Source organism: Gossypium arboreum, chromosome 6 (genome assembly GCF_025698485.1).
Source record: "Gossypium arboreum isolate Shixiya-1 chromosome 6, ASM2569848v2, whole genome shotgun sequence".
Taxonomy (NCBI): Eukaryota; Viridiplantae; Streptophyta; class Magnoliopsida; order Malvales; family Malvaceae; genus Gossypium; species Gossypium arboreum.
In genome coordinates, this window is record NC_069075.1 from 17707627 (window position 1) to 17724970 (window position 17344).

The 17344-nt window shown below is 33.0% G+C and overlaps 1 protein-coding gene and 1 long non-coding RNA gene across 4 annotated transcripts; both read left to right on the forward strand.

Annotated features, from left to right (window-relative positions):
* Positions 1 to 2165: 2165 nt before the first annotated feature.
* LOC108486569 (ubiquitin-conjugating enzyme E2 34-like) lies at positions 2166 to 6651 on the forward strand. Of its 3 annotated transcripts, none has more exons than XM_017790690.2 (10): positions 2166 to 2577; positions 3161 to 3280; positions 3741 to 3795; positions 4448 to 4486; positions 4595 to 4658; positions 4753 to 4814; positions 4902 to 4941; positions 5102 to 5129; positions 5245 to 5336; positions 5754 to 6651. In XM_017790690.2, the coding sequence occupies exons 2-10, from the start codon at positions 3224 to 3226 to the stop codon at positions 6025 to 6027; spliced, it is 711 nt and encodes a 236-aa protein (XP_017646179.1). In that variant the 5' UTR covers positions 2166 to 2577; positions 3161 to 3223; the 3' UTR covers positions 6028 to 6651. The 3 variants fall into 3 exon arrangements, with proteins under 3 accessions (XP_017646179.1, XP_017646180.1, XP_017646178.1); XM_017790691.2 differs by having other exon boundaries at positions 3172 to 3280; XM_017790689.2 differs by having other exon boundaries at positions 2169 to 2577; positions 3134 to 3280.
* Positions 6652 to 15847: 9196 nt separating this feature from the next.
* Positions 15848 to 16714, forward strand: LOC108485842 (uncharacterized). Its single transcript, XR_001871367.2, has 2 exons — positions 15848 to 16334; positions 16432 to 16714. It is a non-coding gene; the product is annotated as an uncharacterized LOC108485842 (long non-coding RNA).
* The last annotated feature ends 630 nt before the right edge of the window (positions 16715 to 17344 follow it).

Genomic DNA, 17344 nt, shown 5'->3' on the forward strand with positions numbered 1-17344 from the left:
AAATGAGTCATATGTCATGGGATCAACCAAAGCACAAAATCGATACTTAATAGACAAAACTCTCATTGTAGTTGTTCCGAAGATTTTGCACTTAAGCCTTTTACAAAGTTCTGTATGTTCTCGTTAAAAACCAGTCGTATTGTGTTCTCCGATAAAAAAACAATGTTGTTCTAGGTGTCATGGACCTCACCATCATAGTAAATAACAGCACTAATACGTTCACTCATTTTCAATTTCTATTCTGCTTAGCTTCTCTAATTTTTCAGTTGTAACTTATGCAATATGAGAATAAAATTTGGTTCATTTATAGCCTAAGGCCAAACAAGACCTACCGTAGAAAAAAAGCGTCCACATGAGAGTTTTTTTCATTAATTTTTTGATAGTGCATCCTGCTTGAAGCGTTTTTACACTATTTTTTCAAAATCGTCTTCTCAAAATTATTTTTCAGGAACCACTGTAGAAAAAGAGCGTCCACGTGGGAGAATTTTTCAATAATTTTACTGACAGTGCATCCTGCTTGAAGTGTTTTTTACACTATTTTTTTTATAACAGTCTTTCTCAAAATTATTTTTTCAAGAACTACTGTAGAAAAAGAGCATTCATGTGGGAGCTTTTTTCAATAATTTTACTAACAGTGCATCCTGCTTGAAGTGTTTTTGACATTATCTTTTCAAAACCGTCTTCTCAAAATTAATTTTTCTGAAACTACTGTAGAAAAAAAAACAAAACCTTTCTTGTCAATATAATTTTTTCTAAACCCTTAACATAAACCTTTTTACAAAAACCCTAAAAGCTAAACACAAAAATTATTTTTAAAAAAACTAAACCCTAATTTAATTAATTTATTTAAAACCCCTAAAACCTAATTTAATTAATTTTAAAAAATATAAACCCTAATTTTTTTATAAAATTCTTAAACCTTAAATAAATAAAACCCTAAATTATTTTAATAAAACACTAACACTACAACCTTAAAACCTTAAACCGACAAACCCTAGGCACTAAACATGCAAATAGCCCTAACCCTAGAAAAACACAGACTAAAACGCGTCTCTGAGAGAGTGATTTTGCCATGTCAGCAAAACGTGTCGTGTTGACATGGTAAAATCGCTCCCTCAAGGACACCATTTTGTTGGAATTTCCCCCTAAAACGCTCTTACGTGGACGAGTTTTAGTGTTTTCGGCTCATTCCGATAAATAATGAAAAAAGTGGTCCTTTTTCTATAAATAGAGTTGGAAATGGGCCTTTATTGGTAAAATTGGCTTTTTTATAACATTCCTAATGTTGTTTTATTAAAAGAAAATTTTCAAACAAGGTAAGAAAGTTTTCGATAGCAACTCCCATTCATACTATTTGATGGGATGGTGAAGGGTGTTACAGTTCATCTCATCGATCCAAATGCAAACCATCAAGGTTATATCGAACTAGTAGAGGGATTAATTAAACATATATATATAATTAGAGTACAAATAATTTGTAATTAAGTTTCGAGCCATTTTCTATTGATTATAACATTATTTAGTCATAGAGTCATTCCACTAAAATATTATGATCGAGCTCTCCATATTATATACCATTACGAAAGCTACTTATCAACTGCTTGTCCAATGACATTATCATATATGTGTTAACTACATATGACATCATTGATCTTTTTGGGATAAAATTCATTCTCCCAATATAATCTATTTTATCTCATGATAAACATTATATTTTTCTTCATGAAAAAGTTAATCATAACATAAAGTAATTAAATCATTCGTTCTAGACAAATAACTCGTGATTACGTTATTTTTGTATTTATCATGTAATGTCGATGAGAAGATATCATTTACCTTTTATTTTCTTGTAGGTTTTATAAATTTCTACATTTATTATAGTATTTTACAATTTTTAAGCTTAAATAATTAAAAATCAATTAAATTCTATAAAAATAATTAAAACTAAACTCATGTATTAACATTTTTCTACGTCAAATCAGCAATTTTCACATATCACCTGTCACAACGAAAATTATATTTCAATTGCTGAATTCATGTCTAATTTTGACTCAATTAATTGTAATTTTCAATTAAGGTTTTTTTAAGTACTTCTGTTTTGGTTTTATTTTTTTATTTTTTTGAAAATTCTGAATTTAGTTTTTCTTTTTTCTTTTTTGGCAATATAAAATACAGTTGTCAAACTGCATTTCCAATCCGTGCTAAAACAAATGTTATTCAAAAAGTAAACAAGCATCTGATATTACCAAATTAACCATTAATTATTTCCACATACTAGAAAATGAAATGATTTGAAGAAGGCTGATAATGTCATTTCAGGGAAGCAGCAAAAGCAAAATCCTCCGGCAAGTCGATCTCGAAGGAGAGACGATAACTGGAGAAAGGAAAGGAAAGGAAGGAGCAGCGGCACCATTAGTAGTACGCTACAGTACTATCACATAAAGCGTAACAAACAAATCCCCAGCGTCAAAAGAATCCTCCTCTCTCGCTTTCGCTCTCCGTTAGATCTTTCCTTTCCTCTCTTTCGTCTTTCTTTTAGTTATAGTTTCAGCTTCTTTTATCTGCCTCGATCCCCAGGTAATTTCTCTCTCTTTTTCAAATTCAATTTTCTCTTTAGTTTTTTCCCCCCCTCGATTTTGGGATATTTTTGAACTTATCGTCTTTGAATTTCAGTAATAAAAGTCCGATCTCCATTTTCATTTTTTTTTAAAAGGGTGATTCCTTGATAAGACGTTGAGTTTAAATTTAATTAATTGATCATCAAATTTTATAATTCAATCTATATCAGTCTAAAACAGATTTAGCAATTTATTTGTTAATTGTTTTGCAATGATTTTGGCAACTCCTTAAGGTAATCTTTGTTTTATTATTAAACTAGCTGTTAACTAAAGTAATCTAAGAAAAAAGGATGTTACTTTTGTTGAGTTATTCTCATGATTCTTGGTTACGAGTACGTAAATTTATTGTTGGAGTTTTTAGGCCTTTGATTAGTCGATAAATTAGCTAATTTGCCTGCTTATATGGATCTTTAGGTAGAGGATTTTAGGCAAATGTTTGTGGAATTTATCGTATTGCTGTCTTCCATTTAACTGTTTGTTCTTATTTTACTCTTTCTATTTTTTTCTTGGGTCAGTGAATAATTATAATTTGAAAGTTGAAGAAACGAAACAGGGGGTGGGGTTTTATTTTCTTGTGGCCCAGACCACTTTTAGGTTTCAGAGGAATGGCGGAGAAATCGTGTGTTAAGCGCCTTCAGAAAGAATATAGAGCACTTTGTAAGGTATGGTTTTATCCTTTCATTTCATCCAGTTCCTTTTATTGTTACTCATGCTTTTTATATGAGTTGGTGATGGATATGCTTAGCTGTTCTTTATTCATTAATATTATCTAGTTATCCTGTCATTTCAATGTAATTTTTTAGTATTTATGTATCTGTGTGGTTTATAACTCTTCTTTTGATTCAAGGAAAATTTTATGCCTATGGTACCGTGTGTATGACTTGCATCAAGAGTGGACAGATTGGGAATTATTGTCTGTTTTAGTAGTTTATCAGTCTACAATTCAGCATTCTGTTAAACTTACATAACCATTGACAAATAATTTTTTGGATATCTTTTCACTCATTTCACTAATAAATTGAAAATATTAGAAAATTGATGCTAGAATAAGAAGTTGTTGGTATTATTATAGCTTAATACTATTTTTTGATAATTTTTAACAGTTATTCTATGACCTTGTAGGAACCAGTTTCTCATGTTGTTGCTCGTCCATCCCCAAATGACATTCTTGAGTGGCGTAAGTTTATTAAATCTTTTTTTTCATCTTCTTTCTTTGGATAAGACTCTGTAACAATCACATGAAAACATCTTATGTAAAAGCGGGAAAATGTGTTTTCCTGTTGCGCAATGCTGTTGAGAAATGATTCATGGCTTGACTGTTGGTTAATTATGTGTGGGGATGGTAGTTGGTTTGCAATATGCTTCATGCTAGCTAAGTTGTGGACTGTAAATTTGTGATTGAATGTGGAAATGGAACCTGTAGCAGACTTCGGGTATAATTGTACAAAAACTAAGTTCAATCTCTATTGTCTCGTAATCTTTATCCAATTATACCTTCCAAGATATTGTTCTGAAGGAAGTTGTCGTCTATCCTCAATTTGGTTAGTTGATTTCTTCACTGTTGCAAGTAATAAGTATGGATATTGTATCACTCAGGAATGGCATATTGTTCCTCAACTCGTGCAGTTGCATTATAAAATTGACTTGTTTCCCGGATATTACTTCTGTTTGACCTGTTATCCAAGTACCCTAGTCTTTTTTCATTGAATGAGGTTCCAGCACTGGGTTAAGTATTTGATTGAATTGCTATGATTTTCTTGTCTAAGTTATATTACTGATGCAGTGGTTTTTATGGACATTGATTTAATTTTTCTGCTTCGCTCATTCAGATTATGTGCTGGAAGGGAGTGAAGGAACGCCTTTTGCAGGTTAGCTAGTTTACTCCATGATGTTTGTGGTTGATTTTCTCTGGATCATTGTGCACTCTGGAAGAAGCTAACTGACATTTATTTATTCATTCAATTTGGTTTGCTAAGGTGGGTATTATTATGGAAAGATCAAGTTCCCTCCAGAGTATCCCTACAAACCTCCTGGAATCACGTATGCACTTTCTTACTGTTTTAACCCTTTTAAAATTTATGATAGAAAACACAAAGCTCTTTGAAACCTTGAACTGCATTTTTCTTCTATGTAGGATGATCACCCCCAATGGACGGTTTATGACACAGAAGAAAATATGCTTGTCCATGAGTGATTGTAATATTTTTTAATGAATTAGATTCCTGTTTTATCTGCATCTCTAACAGCTGCTTTCATTTTAATCTTGGTCATGTTCTTTTTCAGTTCATCCAGAAAGTTGGAACCCTATGTGGTCTGTATCTAGGTATGAAGATTACATTCTAATTGCCAGTTCCTTTTGTTGTTGCATCATATGTTCAAACATGTAACTGTCACAGGGTGCTGTTGACTGTGTTACAGTTGCTATAGCTTGTATTTGCATCTTTAGCTCTTGTTGCTAAAAATCTTTTTCTTTAATATTGCAGCATACTTACCGGGCTTCTCTCTTTCATGGTGAGACTTGGTGTCTTTCTTGTCATTTAAATAATTTAGATTGCAGTTAGGTTGTGGATACTTCTTGCTTACATTGGGGATGTCCTTATGCTGAGCTGCTTTATTTCTTGTGCAGATGGATAATAGTCCTACCACTGGCAGTGTGAACACTACTGTTTCTGAAAAGCTACGCTTGGCAAAGGCATCCCTTGCATTTAATTGTAAAAAGTGAGTCTACTGATTCACCTGCATTGGTTTTTTTTCATTTTTTCTGTTTATTTATTTATTTATGATATAAGGGTCTCCAATTTAGTTTCATCCATTGTCTGCCGCTGTGAATATGCTTTGGCAGTCTTTCGGAAGCTAAATGTATTTCTGTCAGCTGGATTATTATTGTTATTTGCAAAAAAATAAACTTTACACGGTTGTACATGATGTTAACAGTAATAAGTTGCTTTGAGTAGTTTGCTTCAGTCTAAATCTTTGCACATTTTCCATTGTACCTCCCTTTTTATTTTCAATTTATTTTTTGAACGGTGTCTGCGCAGTTACTATCAGGAAAATTTTGCCTTGGTTTTGTTTTCTAAACTGTTTGTGCACATTGCTTTCCATATTGAGAATTACATCTTAGGTCTGTTTTGGCAGCCCCACATTCAGAAAACTGTTTCCGGAGTATGTGGATAAGCACAACAAGCAGCAGCAGCTTGTGTCAGAGCATTTATCACCAGAATCACCTCAAGGAGAAAATTCTAAACCCGAGACTGAAAAAGTTGTTAACTCTTCAGGGAAAGATGTTAAAAAAGTAGATACCCTCAGGAATACACGAAGAAACCAGAAACAGTCTTTCCCGACGTGGATGATGTTGTTGCTTGTTTCCATCTTTGGTATTGTAATGGCGTTGCCACTGCTTCAACTTTGATATAGGTGTCACAACATGGAAAAAAAATTGTAGTGAGTGGTTATAACAGTCTACTTTAGGGAATCCTTTTAAATGCTCCAAAGGTTTGCTCTGTACTAGAAATTATGTATAGGGGGTTTGGTTCCTTGGGAGGAGGGTCAGTTGGATCTTGACTGATGTTTCTACTATGTTAAGTTCATGTCGGTGACCAATTGATGTCGAAACATTACATGCTTGCAACATTGTTATTATTTTAGTTGGAGTCGTTTGATTGATTTGGTTTCATAGCTGTTCTGTGTCGTCCTAGTGCTCTCCAAGGTCAAGTCGTGTGCTACTGGGTATTGAGATTCATGCACTGAAAACATAGAAGATTTTGGCTTAGCTGTGAAATTGAGTAACTGTCCGGGACGAGGCGAACCAATGAACCAACTTTGCGAGCCAGGACGTGCTGAAGAGCCATAAGCTTTTTTCTTAATGCTAATTTGAGCTGGCATTATAGAAATTACAATGGTAAGGTCTGTCTCCACTTTCCTTTTTCTTTGTATCTTACCTAAAACCACTGGTTCGTTGTTGGTGTACTATGAATAGCTTTGCCTTTTTTCCTTTCAATGGGACGATTACTCTCGATCCTACTGATTGATAAAATGTGCAACACCCCTTTTCCTTATTTGGTGCTAGCGTACCCTGCTTGGCCATCAAATTACCAAAATTATTAAATATTAGTAGTTTAACCAATGGGCATGGTTTTTAATAATTACAAAGTTAAAAAGTACTACACTGGGTTTCTATATTTTTCCTTTCATTTTTCCTTTTTGTTTTTTGATAGAAAAGATGTTATAATTTGGAAATAAGAGAAATGATTGCAGATGTTGGGATTTTGATAAGGGTAACTAGTGGTGAACTCATCTCTGGCCATAAATTGGACGCTATAGTGCTAGTCAGTCTGGTCTAGCATTTCCCTCCAAAACCCGGAAAAGTAGATAAGAATGGAGTCCCCCCAAAACATACGCAGCAAATTATGCATTAATCCCTCGAATCACATGATAGAATATACGCTGCTAAGTGTTGTTCTCATCTCAGTTCATCATTATACCGTATAGCTCGACTCACAGATAAGCTATTTTCTTCCTGCATAAAAAGGCACCGGCTAATTGAGGCCGATTTTGAAATTTGATCGTAGTTGCTTTTATATATATATATATATATATATATATATATATATATGGTGTATGGGGTAATTATGGTAATTACTGTATTTTATTGAATATAGTATAATTGGAATACTTTAATTACGTTTTTTAATTGTTAGAAAGAAGATGAAAATTAAAGTAATTACGTATTTAATTAATTACAAAAATTACATCTAGATTCAATTATTTTAGCTTTTCAAATATACTTGTATATGATGTTAAATTTATGAATATTTTTAGACTATTTTATCAATAAAGGCTCATTTTCAACTTTATTTATGGAAATGAGCCACTTTTTTCATTATTTATCTGAATGGGCCGAAAACACCAAAACGTGTCCACATAGGAGCATTTTAGGGAAAATTTCCAATAAAACGCATCCTTGAGGGAGCGGTTTTGTCATGTCAGCACAAAATGCGTTGACATGGATGCGCTTTGCTGACATGGCAAAATTGCTCCTTCAATGACGCATTTTAGCCCGTGTTTTTCTAGGGTTAGGGCTATTTGCATGTTTAGCGCCTAGGGTTTTTGGGTTTAGGGTTTTAGGGTTGTAGTGTTAGTGTTTTGTTAAAATAATTTAGGGTTTTTATTTAGGGTTTAAGAATTTTAAAAAATAAATTAAGGTTTAGAATTTTTTAAAAATTAATTAAATTAGGTTTTAGGGTTTTAAATAAATAAATTAAATTAGGATTTAGAGTTTTTAAGAAAATTAATTAAATTAGGGTTTAGTTTTTTTAAAATAATTTTTGTGTTTAGCTTTTAGGGTTTTTGTAAAAAGATTTAGGTTTAGGGTTTAGAAAAAATATATTGACAAGAAGGATTTTGTTTTTTTTTGTTACAATAGTTTCAGAAAAATTAATTTTGAGAAGACAGTTCTGAAAAAATAGTATCAAAAACGCTTCAAGCAGGATGCAGTGTCAGCAAAATTACTGAAAAAAGCTCCCACGTGGACGCTCTTTTTCTAGAGTAGTTCCTAAAAAAATAATTTTGAGAAGACGGTTTTGAAAAATAGTGTAAAAGATGCTTCAAGCAGGATGTACTGTCAACAAAATTACTAAAAAAAGCTCCCACGTGGACGCTCTTTTTTTACAGTAGTTCCTGAAAAAATAATTTTGAGAAGACGGTTCTGAAAAATAATGTCAAAAACGCTTCAAGCAGGATGCACTGTCAGCAAAATTTATTAAAAAAGCTCCCATGTGGACGTTTTTTTTCTACATTAGTTCCTGAAAAAATAATTTGAGAAGAAGGTTCTGAAAAATAGTGTAAAAAATGCTTCAAGTAGGATGCACTGTCAGCAAAATTACTGAAAAAAGCTCCCACGTCGACGCTCTTTTTCTACAGTAGTTCCTGATTGGCTTTAGGCTATAAATGAGCCAAATTTCATTCTCATGTTGCAGAAGTTACAACAAGAAAAATTAGAGAGGCTAAGGAAAATAGAAATTGAAGATGAGTGAACGTATTAGTGTTGTTATTTACTATGATGGTGAGGTCTGTGACACCGAGAACGACGTTATTTTTTTATCGGAGAACACAATGCGACTGGTTTTTAACTAGAACATAGATTTGACAGAACTTCGTAAAAGACTTAAGCACAAAATCTTTAGAATGATGCCAATGAGAGTTTCATCTATTAAGTATCAATTTTGTGCTTCGGTTGATCCCGTGACATATATGACTTATTTGATATCAAAAAGGGTCGTAGCTTGGAGGCGATGGTACAGACTCATCTCGCTAATGGATCACCCTATCTTGAGTTATATATATAATTTTCATCGCCAAATGAAGTATTTGCGACTTCAACATCTACTACTATTTGAGAGGAATACACGACCCCTACCCGACACTCAGTCAGTGGGAGGTAGAACACGGAAGCACCGGTGTTTGGTGGCAGTATGAAATACATAACTCCTGCACGACACTTAGTTAGTGGATGGGACATGCACCTCAGTGGGTCGATGTTCGATGCTGGAAATATATACTGGGGAATGACATCAACTTCTAGTAGTTAGCAATCCACACCTGATTGGGGACATTACAAAACGTCCACAAGAAGGGATGATGTACTCCCTACGACATCCACCGGCGAGGGGACCTAGTACGTTGTAGATGATGGTAGGTTGAATGATGAGTCCGATGTGGATCCACCTCGAGAGCCCGGCCGTGATAGTGCAGAAGTTTGTATTATTTTTTGAACCGAAGTCTGTTCCAACTGAACCTGAAGACAGTGAATGGGGTTTAGATGATGAAGAAGAAGATCTACAATTTAGGGCTTATTCGCCTCCAGCCCACAGGCATAATGTCGATCTATTGACAGATGATACGTTGGAGTTTCCAGATCTACCACACAGAAGGCATGATCGTACAAATTTGTCGTTGGATTAGGGTGAATTAGAAGTTGATATGGAGTTTTCCAGTAAGAATAGTTTTCTTGGTGCATTGAAACAATATAGCATTATAAACGGCATTAACTACCATGCGGTTAAATCCAAATCTGAGAATTTTGAGGCCAAGTGTGCAGTATAAGATGGTACATGTTCATGAAAAATTACGGCTTCGGTTAGGAAAAAGACAGGCTTGTAGGAGATAGAAAAAGTACAAAGGTCCACATACCTGTGTTGCCGATACAATATCACTGGGTGTTTAGGGTTTTTGAATAATATTGTTATTACTTAATGTTGTATTATTTAATATACTTCGTTGACAAGTGTTTCACAAGATCATCCCAAGATGGATTCAGATATGATGGCTAGCTTAATACTACCGATAGTGAAAGCAGATCCCAAGGCTTCTGTATCGGCCTTAATTGCCAATATTCGTAGCCAATTAAGGTATACGCCCTTTTACCGTAAGGCTAGATAGCTAAGTAGAAGGCATTGGAAAAGATGTATAGTGGGTGGGATGCTTTATATAATGAGGTGTGATAGTGGTGTCAGGTGCTGGAGAGGTACGTCCTAGGTTGCATAACAGAACTTGAAATAGCCCTAGTATATTACAACAACTGCTTGCTCCGTGGATGCCAAGTGTTCAAGCATCTGTTCTGAAGCTTTAAGCAATGCCGAGATGCATTTGTGTACTGCAAGCCATTGGTACAAATTGAAGGTACCTTTATGTATGGTAGATATACCTATCGACTATTACTAACTATGGCACAGGATGGCGGTGGGAGAATCCTTCCAATTGCATTTGCAATAACACTGAGGGAGTCAGGTGATGACTGAGATTTCTTTCTTTCTAGGTTAAAGAGGCATGTCTGCCCCCAACCTGATATCTGTGTTATATCAAATCGGGGTATTGAAATACTAGCTGTAATTGAGCGGCAAGGAAACCTATGGGATCACACACACCATCGTTATTATCTAAGGTACGTTGTGTCCAACTACTACGGGCAATATTAGTTTATCGCTGAACAACGACAAGTGATCAACATGGGTATTTAATCTTTATTAATATAATTTCGTTTGTAATATTCAATTTATATTGATTAGAAAAGTGGTATGTAATTTTCGCTATCAACTTATATTGACAGGGTACGAGATCAATAAGGACTATTTTCATGAGATGTTGGTGATTTTGCGGTTAGTTAACGATCAAGACGCAGAGTACCTCTGTAACATACCTTTCGATCAGTGGACACAAGCATACGTGTACACTTGAGAAATAGGACTTGCGACTGTAGGACGTTTGACGCGTTTTGTTATCCATACACTCATGGAATTGCAGCTTGTCAGAATCTTCGTTTTGATCCAATAAGCTATGGCAACGAAGTGTACAAAATAGAATACATTTACAATGTGTAGAGACACGTATTCCCACTGGTCCCAGAAGAACGTAAGTGGCCATTTGTATCACTTGCTCTATTTAAGTTGTTACCGAATAGAGAATTATGTCGCAAACCAAAAAGTCGACATTGCTCGAGTCAAATATGTGATAATATGATATCCGAGAAAGAATGAACCAACAAAAATTGTGCGGATGGTGTAGGAACCCAGGTTATACAATTCAAATATATCCAAATCGAAATAGTTGATAATTGCTTAAATGAAACTATGTTGCATTAATTCTATTACCTTATTCAAAAGAATTTTTATTTTATTAAATAAGACAAAATATAAAAATAATTTACTATTAAAATATTCAAAACAACTTTTATTTTATTAAATGAAATAATATAAAAATAGTTTATACAAATATATTAAAAAAATCAATGTATGTGCTGGTCGGAATCAGTTCCACATGGGGATGGTCGATAGTTACGCACTAGATTCCTTCTTAGTTCAGCTTTCAGTGGGGTTTGTGGTTGTTCTGGTTGTGGGTGTTGGGAGGATGACCTACCTTGATAAAATAAAAAAATGCGGAGGTGTTTGCATAACCCACAGTGGAGGTGTTTGAATTCCATAAGGCGATAGGGATTGGAATGAGGTGAGCTTCCTGACGGTGCGTCATATGATCCCTCTTGCGTCGGTTGACTTTGAGTTATCGGGAAAGGAAATGCAATGGGCCATGCATTCTAACCTAGCATAAGACTGGGAAAAAGAAACATATAAGGGTTAGGATACATATAAAGGCTAGGATAAGCACCTGCATAATTTGAAGGGGTTGTAGTGTGGGTGTCGTCACTTGAGGCATTGGGCCCAGTGATTGTATAGGCACTGTTGATGGGCCCGTGCCGTCATCCATTCTCGTTGGATTTAAAGGGCTCCGTCATTTCCTTTCAACACAGATTTATCGACGCCTCTGCTCTTCTGAGAGCAAATATGACTTGCCATGGATCCTAAACCATGGCATGTAATCTGGTACGCATGCTAACTCTGGAACGATGATCGGTTCGCAAGTAGGCATATGATCATACTGATTTTCCCAAATTTTGATATATTCTGAGAAGAATATCGGCCAATGCGTATTCGATTGCTGTAAGTCGATTTTGTGCTCATCATCGAGCACCTCAAGTGTCACGGGAATCAGTTGTCAGAATCCAAATTGTTGCAACACTCTATCGGTCTGGTGCATCTCTAGCATAGTTGACCAATGGGACATTAACATGCCAAATGTTCGAATTTTGACAGAATTCATCTGGAATTACTGCTCGAATTGTCGGATTCTCGTATGGTGTCCATTGAAACTATATGAACGTGATAAAAATATTAGTTATATACATAATACTAAATACTAAATATGAAATGAATATGTTATGTATATATATATTTTATTTAATACTTACATATATATTTTATTTAATACTTACATGCGCTTCCAACCGTTGGTCTAATAGAAGCCGTATATCTTCAAGAGCGGTAGGTATTCCAACATAACTCGTCAAATGGTTCCACTTAATTAAATAAATTTTTAGCATAAAATTATATTTTAAATCTATGTAATAATTGTAAAATCTAATATAAATTTTACCTCGTTATGAGTGAGAATGTATATGGGTGGTTCACTCAAAGACGTAAAAATGGAAAGCGAAACTGAGCCAATGATTGTAGTAGTGATAAGCAACCTCCGATTTTGGCTTTATTTGGTTTCATCGCCTCGTACGTCTCCTTGTACAATGTTGCCAACATGGTAAAGCCCCAACTAAGTTAACCAGCTACTCTAAAATCAACGAATTTCAGCAGCCACCTCAGATGTACGAGTTTCCGTAACAAGTCCGCATCAGATAACCTTTAATGATCTCAAGGATGTATGCCAAAGCATATCGTATTCTTTCTACTTCAGTCGAATCATTCCCCGGCTCCGAGAATGTGTCTCGTAACCAGCTCATCTCGATTCGACCTCCATAAATATTATTTGGAATCGCACCTAAAAGATCGTAGCATATGGCCCTTCAATCAGCAGATTGAACGGACTTGGTGAGTACGGACCCATCTATCGGCAATCCCAATTGTAACTACAAATCCTCCTCCTCTTTAAGAATGTGCTGATGAGTTTCGAGTCTAACTTGCACCCCCCACCCATGTTGGCCACGTGCCAAAAACCCGTTTCCCTCAAGTAATTTTCTATCAACGGTGATGAAGGACCAGACATATTATGAATATAACATTGTAACACCCGATCTACAGACTATTATAAAAAATTATAAAATAAAAATTAATTAAAATTACATAAATGAAAAAAATATTAAATAATATTCAAATTTGAAATTAACCCTTACCATTTTTATTTGTTTGACGGAGATGTGTTTATGATCGAGACGAATTAATTCCCCAGCCATTGCTAAGACGATCAAATATTTCTTAAATTATAAAAAATACTAATTTAGAGAAAAATTAAAGGAAATAATTAATTAAAGAGTACTTTGAGAAATTTAGGGAAAAATTTAAGAGGTTTTTTGAGAATTTTGGAAGAAATATTTGTGTGAAAAAAATTGGAGGGTTTTTATATTTTTTTTTACCGTTGGACCCCTCAACGGTCAAAATTTTAAATAACTGTTGGGGGTAAAAAATACGGGCTAAAACGAGTCCTTAAGGGAGCGATTTTGCCATGTCAGCAAAGCGCGTCCACATCAGCGCGTTTTGTGATAACATGGAAAAATCGCTCCCTTAAGGACACGTTTTGTTGGAATTTCTCCCTAAAACGCTCCTACATGAATGCGTTTTAGTGTTTTCAGTCCATTCCAGTAAATAATAAAAAAAGTGGCCCATTTTTGTAAATAAAGTTGGTCATATTTTTATAAAATAATAGCAATATTTTAATTTAATACATATATTTATTTTTAAAATAATGATATTTTACTACTTATTTATATAACTTGAAAAATTATTGACTAAGAGAGAATTTCTCATATATTTTGACCTACTAAATATCTATTTAAATTATATAGTGTTTATTATAAATTAATTATACTAATTTTAACTAAATTGTGTTATTTATTATTAACAGTAAATTATACAAATGATCACCCAATTATTCCTGTGTTCTTGCTTTGGTCACCCTACAATTTTTTATTTTTTATTTAGGCATTGGCATTTGAATTCGTTTTTGTTTTGGTCACCCTACAAATGTCTTTTTCTAACCGGTATAATAACACATTTGATCCTCCATACTTACTTATTTTATCAATTTGATCCTAACTCTAAATAATTCAATAACTTAACCTTTCACGTTTGCAAATTCTATCAATTTGATCATCAAACTTCCTAATCAAAGTTTTTTGAGCCAATTCCTTATACCAATGAGTTTATCTTGACACCTTATTTCTTTTCTTTTTTCTCATTGGTTTTCTTCTAAATATAATATTTTATAACCCTTTAATTGATAAAAATTTAGCTAAAGAAAATAAGAAAACCTTAAAAAATACTTTAGATTTACTCTTATTGTTAATAGTATGATATTTCCTTCAAGGTGCATAGAAATAGTCCTCGAAATTAGTTCTTGAAATTGGAAATTAAATCTAGAGTTAAAAATATAGTTTTGAAAAGTTCAATTGTTCAATCGATAATTATATAAGCAAAAATTATAACATTTAATTTTTCATAAGATAAAAATGTGAAAGAATTAATAGAATTTCCTTTTGTTACATTGATAATGATTTTGATTAAGATATTATTATGTGTTCTATTTATTTTAATTATTTTTTATTTTCTAAATCCATAATAAGCTATATGTATCACCAATAATCTGATTTAGTTTCTAATCATTTACCAAATTAATTAAAAGCTAAAATTATGCTAGTAAGAATGAAAAATTATTTTTACAAATATTAAACTATTTATATAATTTTATTATATATTATATTTTTAAAATTATATTTTCTATTATTTTTAATGGTGTTTAGTTAATTTCTAGCATCAACTTCTTAAAAATTTAACAAAAAGGGTTATGTACTAAATTGGATAATTTCAACCATAAATAAAGCAATTAATAGATGTGGGATGCCTCTTTTTTAAAAGCTAAAAGCTTTGATTAGGAAGTTTGAGGTTTAAATTGATAGAATTTGTAAACGTGAAGGGTTAAATTTATTGAATTATTTTAAGCTAGGATCAAATGAATAGAACAAATAAGTATTGAGGACTAAATGTGTTATTACACTAGTTAGAAAAAGGCTTTCCGTTATCAATTTAATAGCAAGTAACCAAAATAGGAACTAAATATTAGTGCCTAAATTAGAAATTTTTAAAGTTGGATGATTGAAACAGTAACGTGGGCATAGTTGGATAACCATTTTTATAGTTTATCCTATTATTAATTTTTTTACTTTGTAATCCTCCAAATTTTTTATAAGACATGTAATGTTTGCGACTAGAAAAAAAAAAGGTGAATTTTTGAGAAATTTGGAAATTGAGTCAAATAAAGAATGTTTAAAAAAAGAAGAAGAGAGAAATTGACATGAGCGATGAAAATTGATGAGAAGTATTGTAGATGTGGGAAAAGTGACAAAAGAATTAAATTACAAATTTTGAAAAGTTTGATGACTAAAGTATACATTTTAACCAAAATGAGGAATTCAAGTTATTATTGATTAATTGACATGAGAATAAGTTAGAATATGAATTGATGTAATGAAAGTCATTTCCGGAACCAAATTGAAAAGATTTGAAAGTATAGATATTAAATTACAAATTTTCCATTTTATTGAGAAAAGGAAAATATGTAATTTTCCTTACCCATGGATTGATATTAAAGATTAAATATGAATTATGATATTTGAGTTGACAAGTATCTATTTGTTGTAAAGGTTGTACAAAGAGACGTAAAATGATTATTTTGCTACAAAAGGGCATTTGTTCATTTCTCAAGAATTTAATATTGAAAATATTATTTTGATAAGATATTTAATGTGATTATTTTTGTGAGAAGAATTGTGGATCACATAAATTTTAAATGAATTTTGACCAACTTTGACTTTAGGTTATTTTGGTATTTTAAAATGGGAAAAAAAGGGGTGAAAAGTCATCCTCTTCCTCCACCCACCAGCCGCCCCCTCTCCTTCACCGAGGGGAAGCTTTCCCTTTTCATTGTTTTGTTATTTTCTCTAAATCTCTTAAAAAAATATCAACACCCATATTGAGTTCTTGCATAGATCAACTAGGAAATTCATAATCAAGCTTGAATAACCTTCAAAACCATTATTTTAGCAAGGTCTTTTTATGGTTCTTTTTATAGATCAACTTGAAGCTAGAGATAGAAAGCTTCAATAAGGTTAGTAATAAAGTTTTCCATCTTCCTTAACTTGATATTTGTTATGGGTTGTTACGAGAAAACTTTGAATAATATTTGGTTATGTGTTTGTGGATAGGTGAATGAGGAATGATGAGAAATGAATTTTCAAGCTAGTAAAAGGATGGATTCAAGTGAGGCTTGATTTTACTTTCCTATACTAATATGTTTAGGAAATTAGTTAAATTTTGTAATGAATCTGAAAATGTTTATGTAATAATTGCATGGAAATCTCCATGGACAAGGGTGGTTGAAACATTGACTTGTGAAAGGTTTAAGCCTAATGAGCCTTAGTTATAATGTGCCAAACCAACTAATAATGTGATATGAAAAATTTGGTTGCCATGGAATGGCATATAAAAGTGATTTGATTAGTACGTGTGTGTGGGTTGGTAATATTGACGAGTAACATGTATTTACAAGCTATCTTGTTTAATAAGAGAATTTTTGGTACATGATAATGGTGTATAACTTATAAAATGGAGGTTCAATTATATGTGAGGTCATGACAACCGTTCTTAGAAATCACTATGAAAATGTTAACAAACAAATAAACTTAATACCTTTGATGCTTGAAAATAATAATCTGAACAATGAACATGGCTATAAGACCTAAATTGATAAATTGGAATTGAACGTATTTGTGAAGGCATTCATTGTGCCAATATGTGAAATTAGACAAAAGTTTGTCTGATATACTCGAAACTATGTGAACTCTATAAGCTTTGTATTCATTTCTGTATGAATGATGAATATGTTTTTTTGCCATAATTGATTTAAGATATTTATGTACATAATGTGTCCTAGTAAACTTAGTGAAATAAATAGGATATGATTGGATATGGATTAAATATGGTTGGAGTTCTGATGCTTTTGAGCATTACACCTATTTTGTGCACTCTCTTTTGTCTTTGGGCCTTGCATTCACATGTAGTCCATGATGCCTTCGTGCTTAGCAGTTCGGTGCTTTTTGGTATGCTTGAAGGATGAAC

Excerpts from the sequence above, each read along its gene's own strand:
- LOC108486569 (XM_017790690.2), top strand. The coding sequence starts at position 3,224 with ATGGCGGAGAAATCGTGTGTTAAGCGCCTTCAGAAAGAATATAGAGCA. Across the intron at positions 3,281-3,740 it reads AATATAGAGCACTTTGTAAG|GAACCAGTTTCTCATGTTGT; the intron begins GTATGGTTTTAT and ends ATGACCTTGTAG. Across the intron at positions 4,815-4,901 it reads ATGCTTGTCCATGAGTGATT|TTCATCCAGAAAGTTGGAAC; the intron begins GTAATATTTTTT and ends GTTCTTTTTCAG.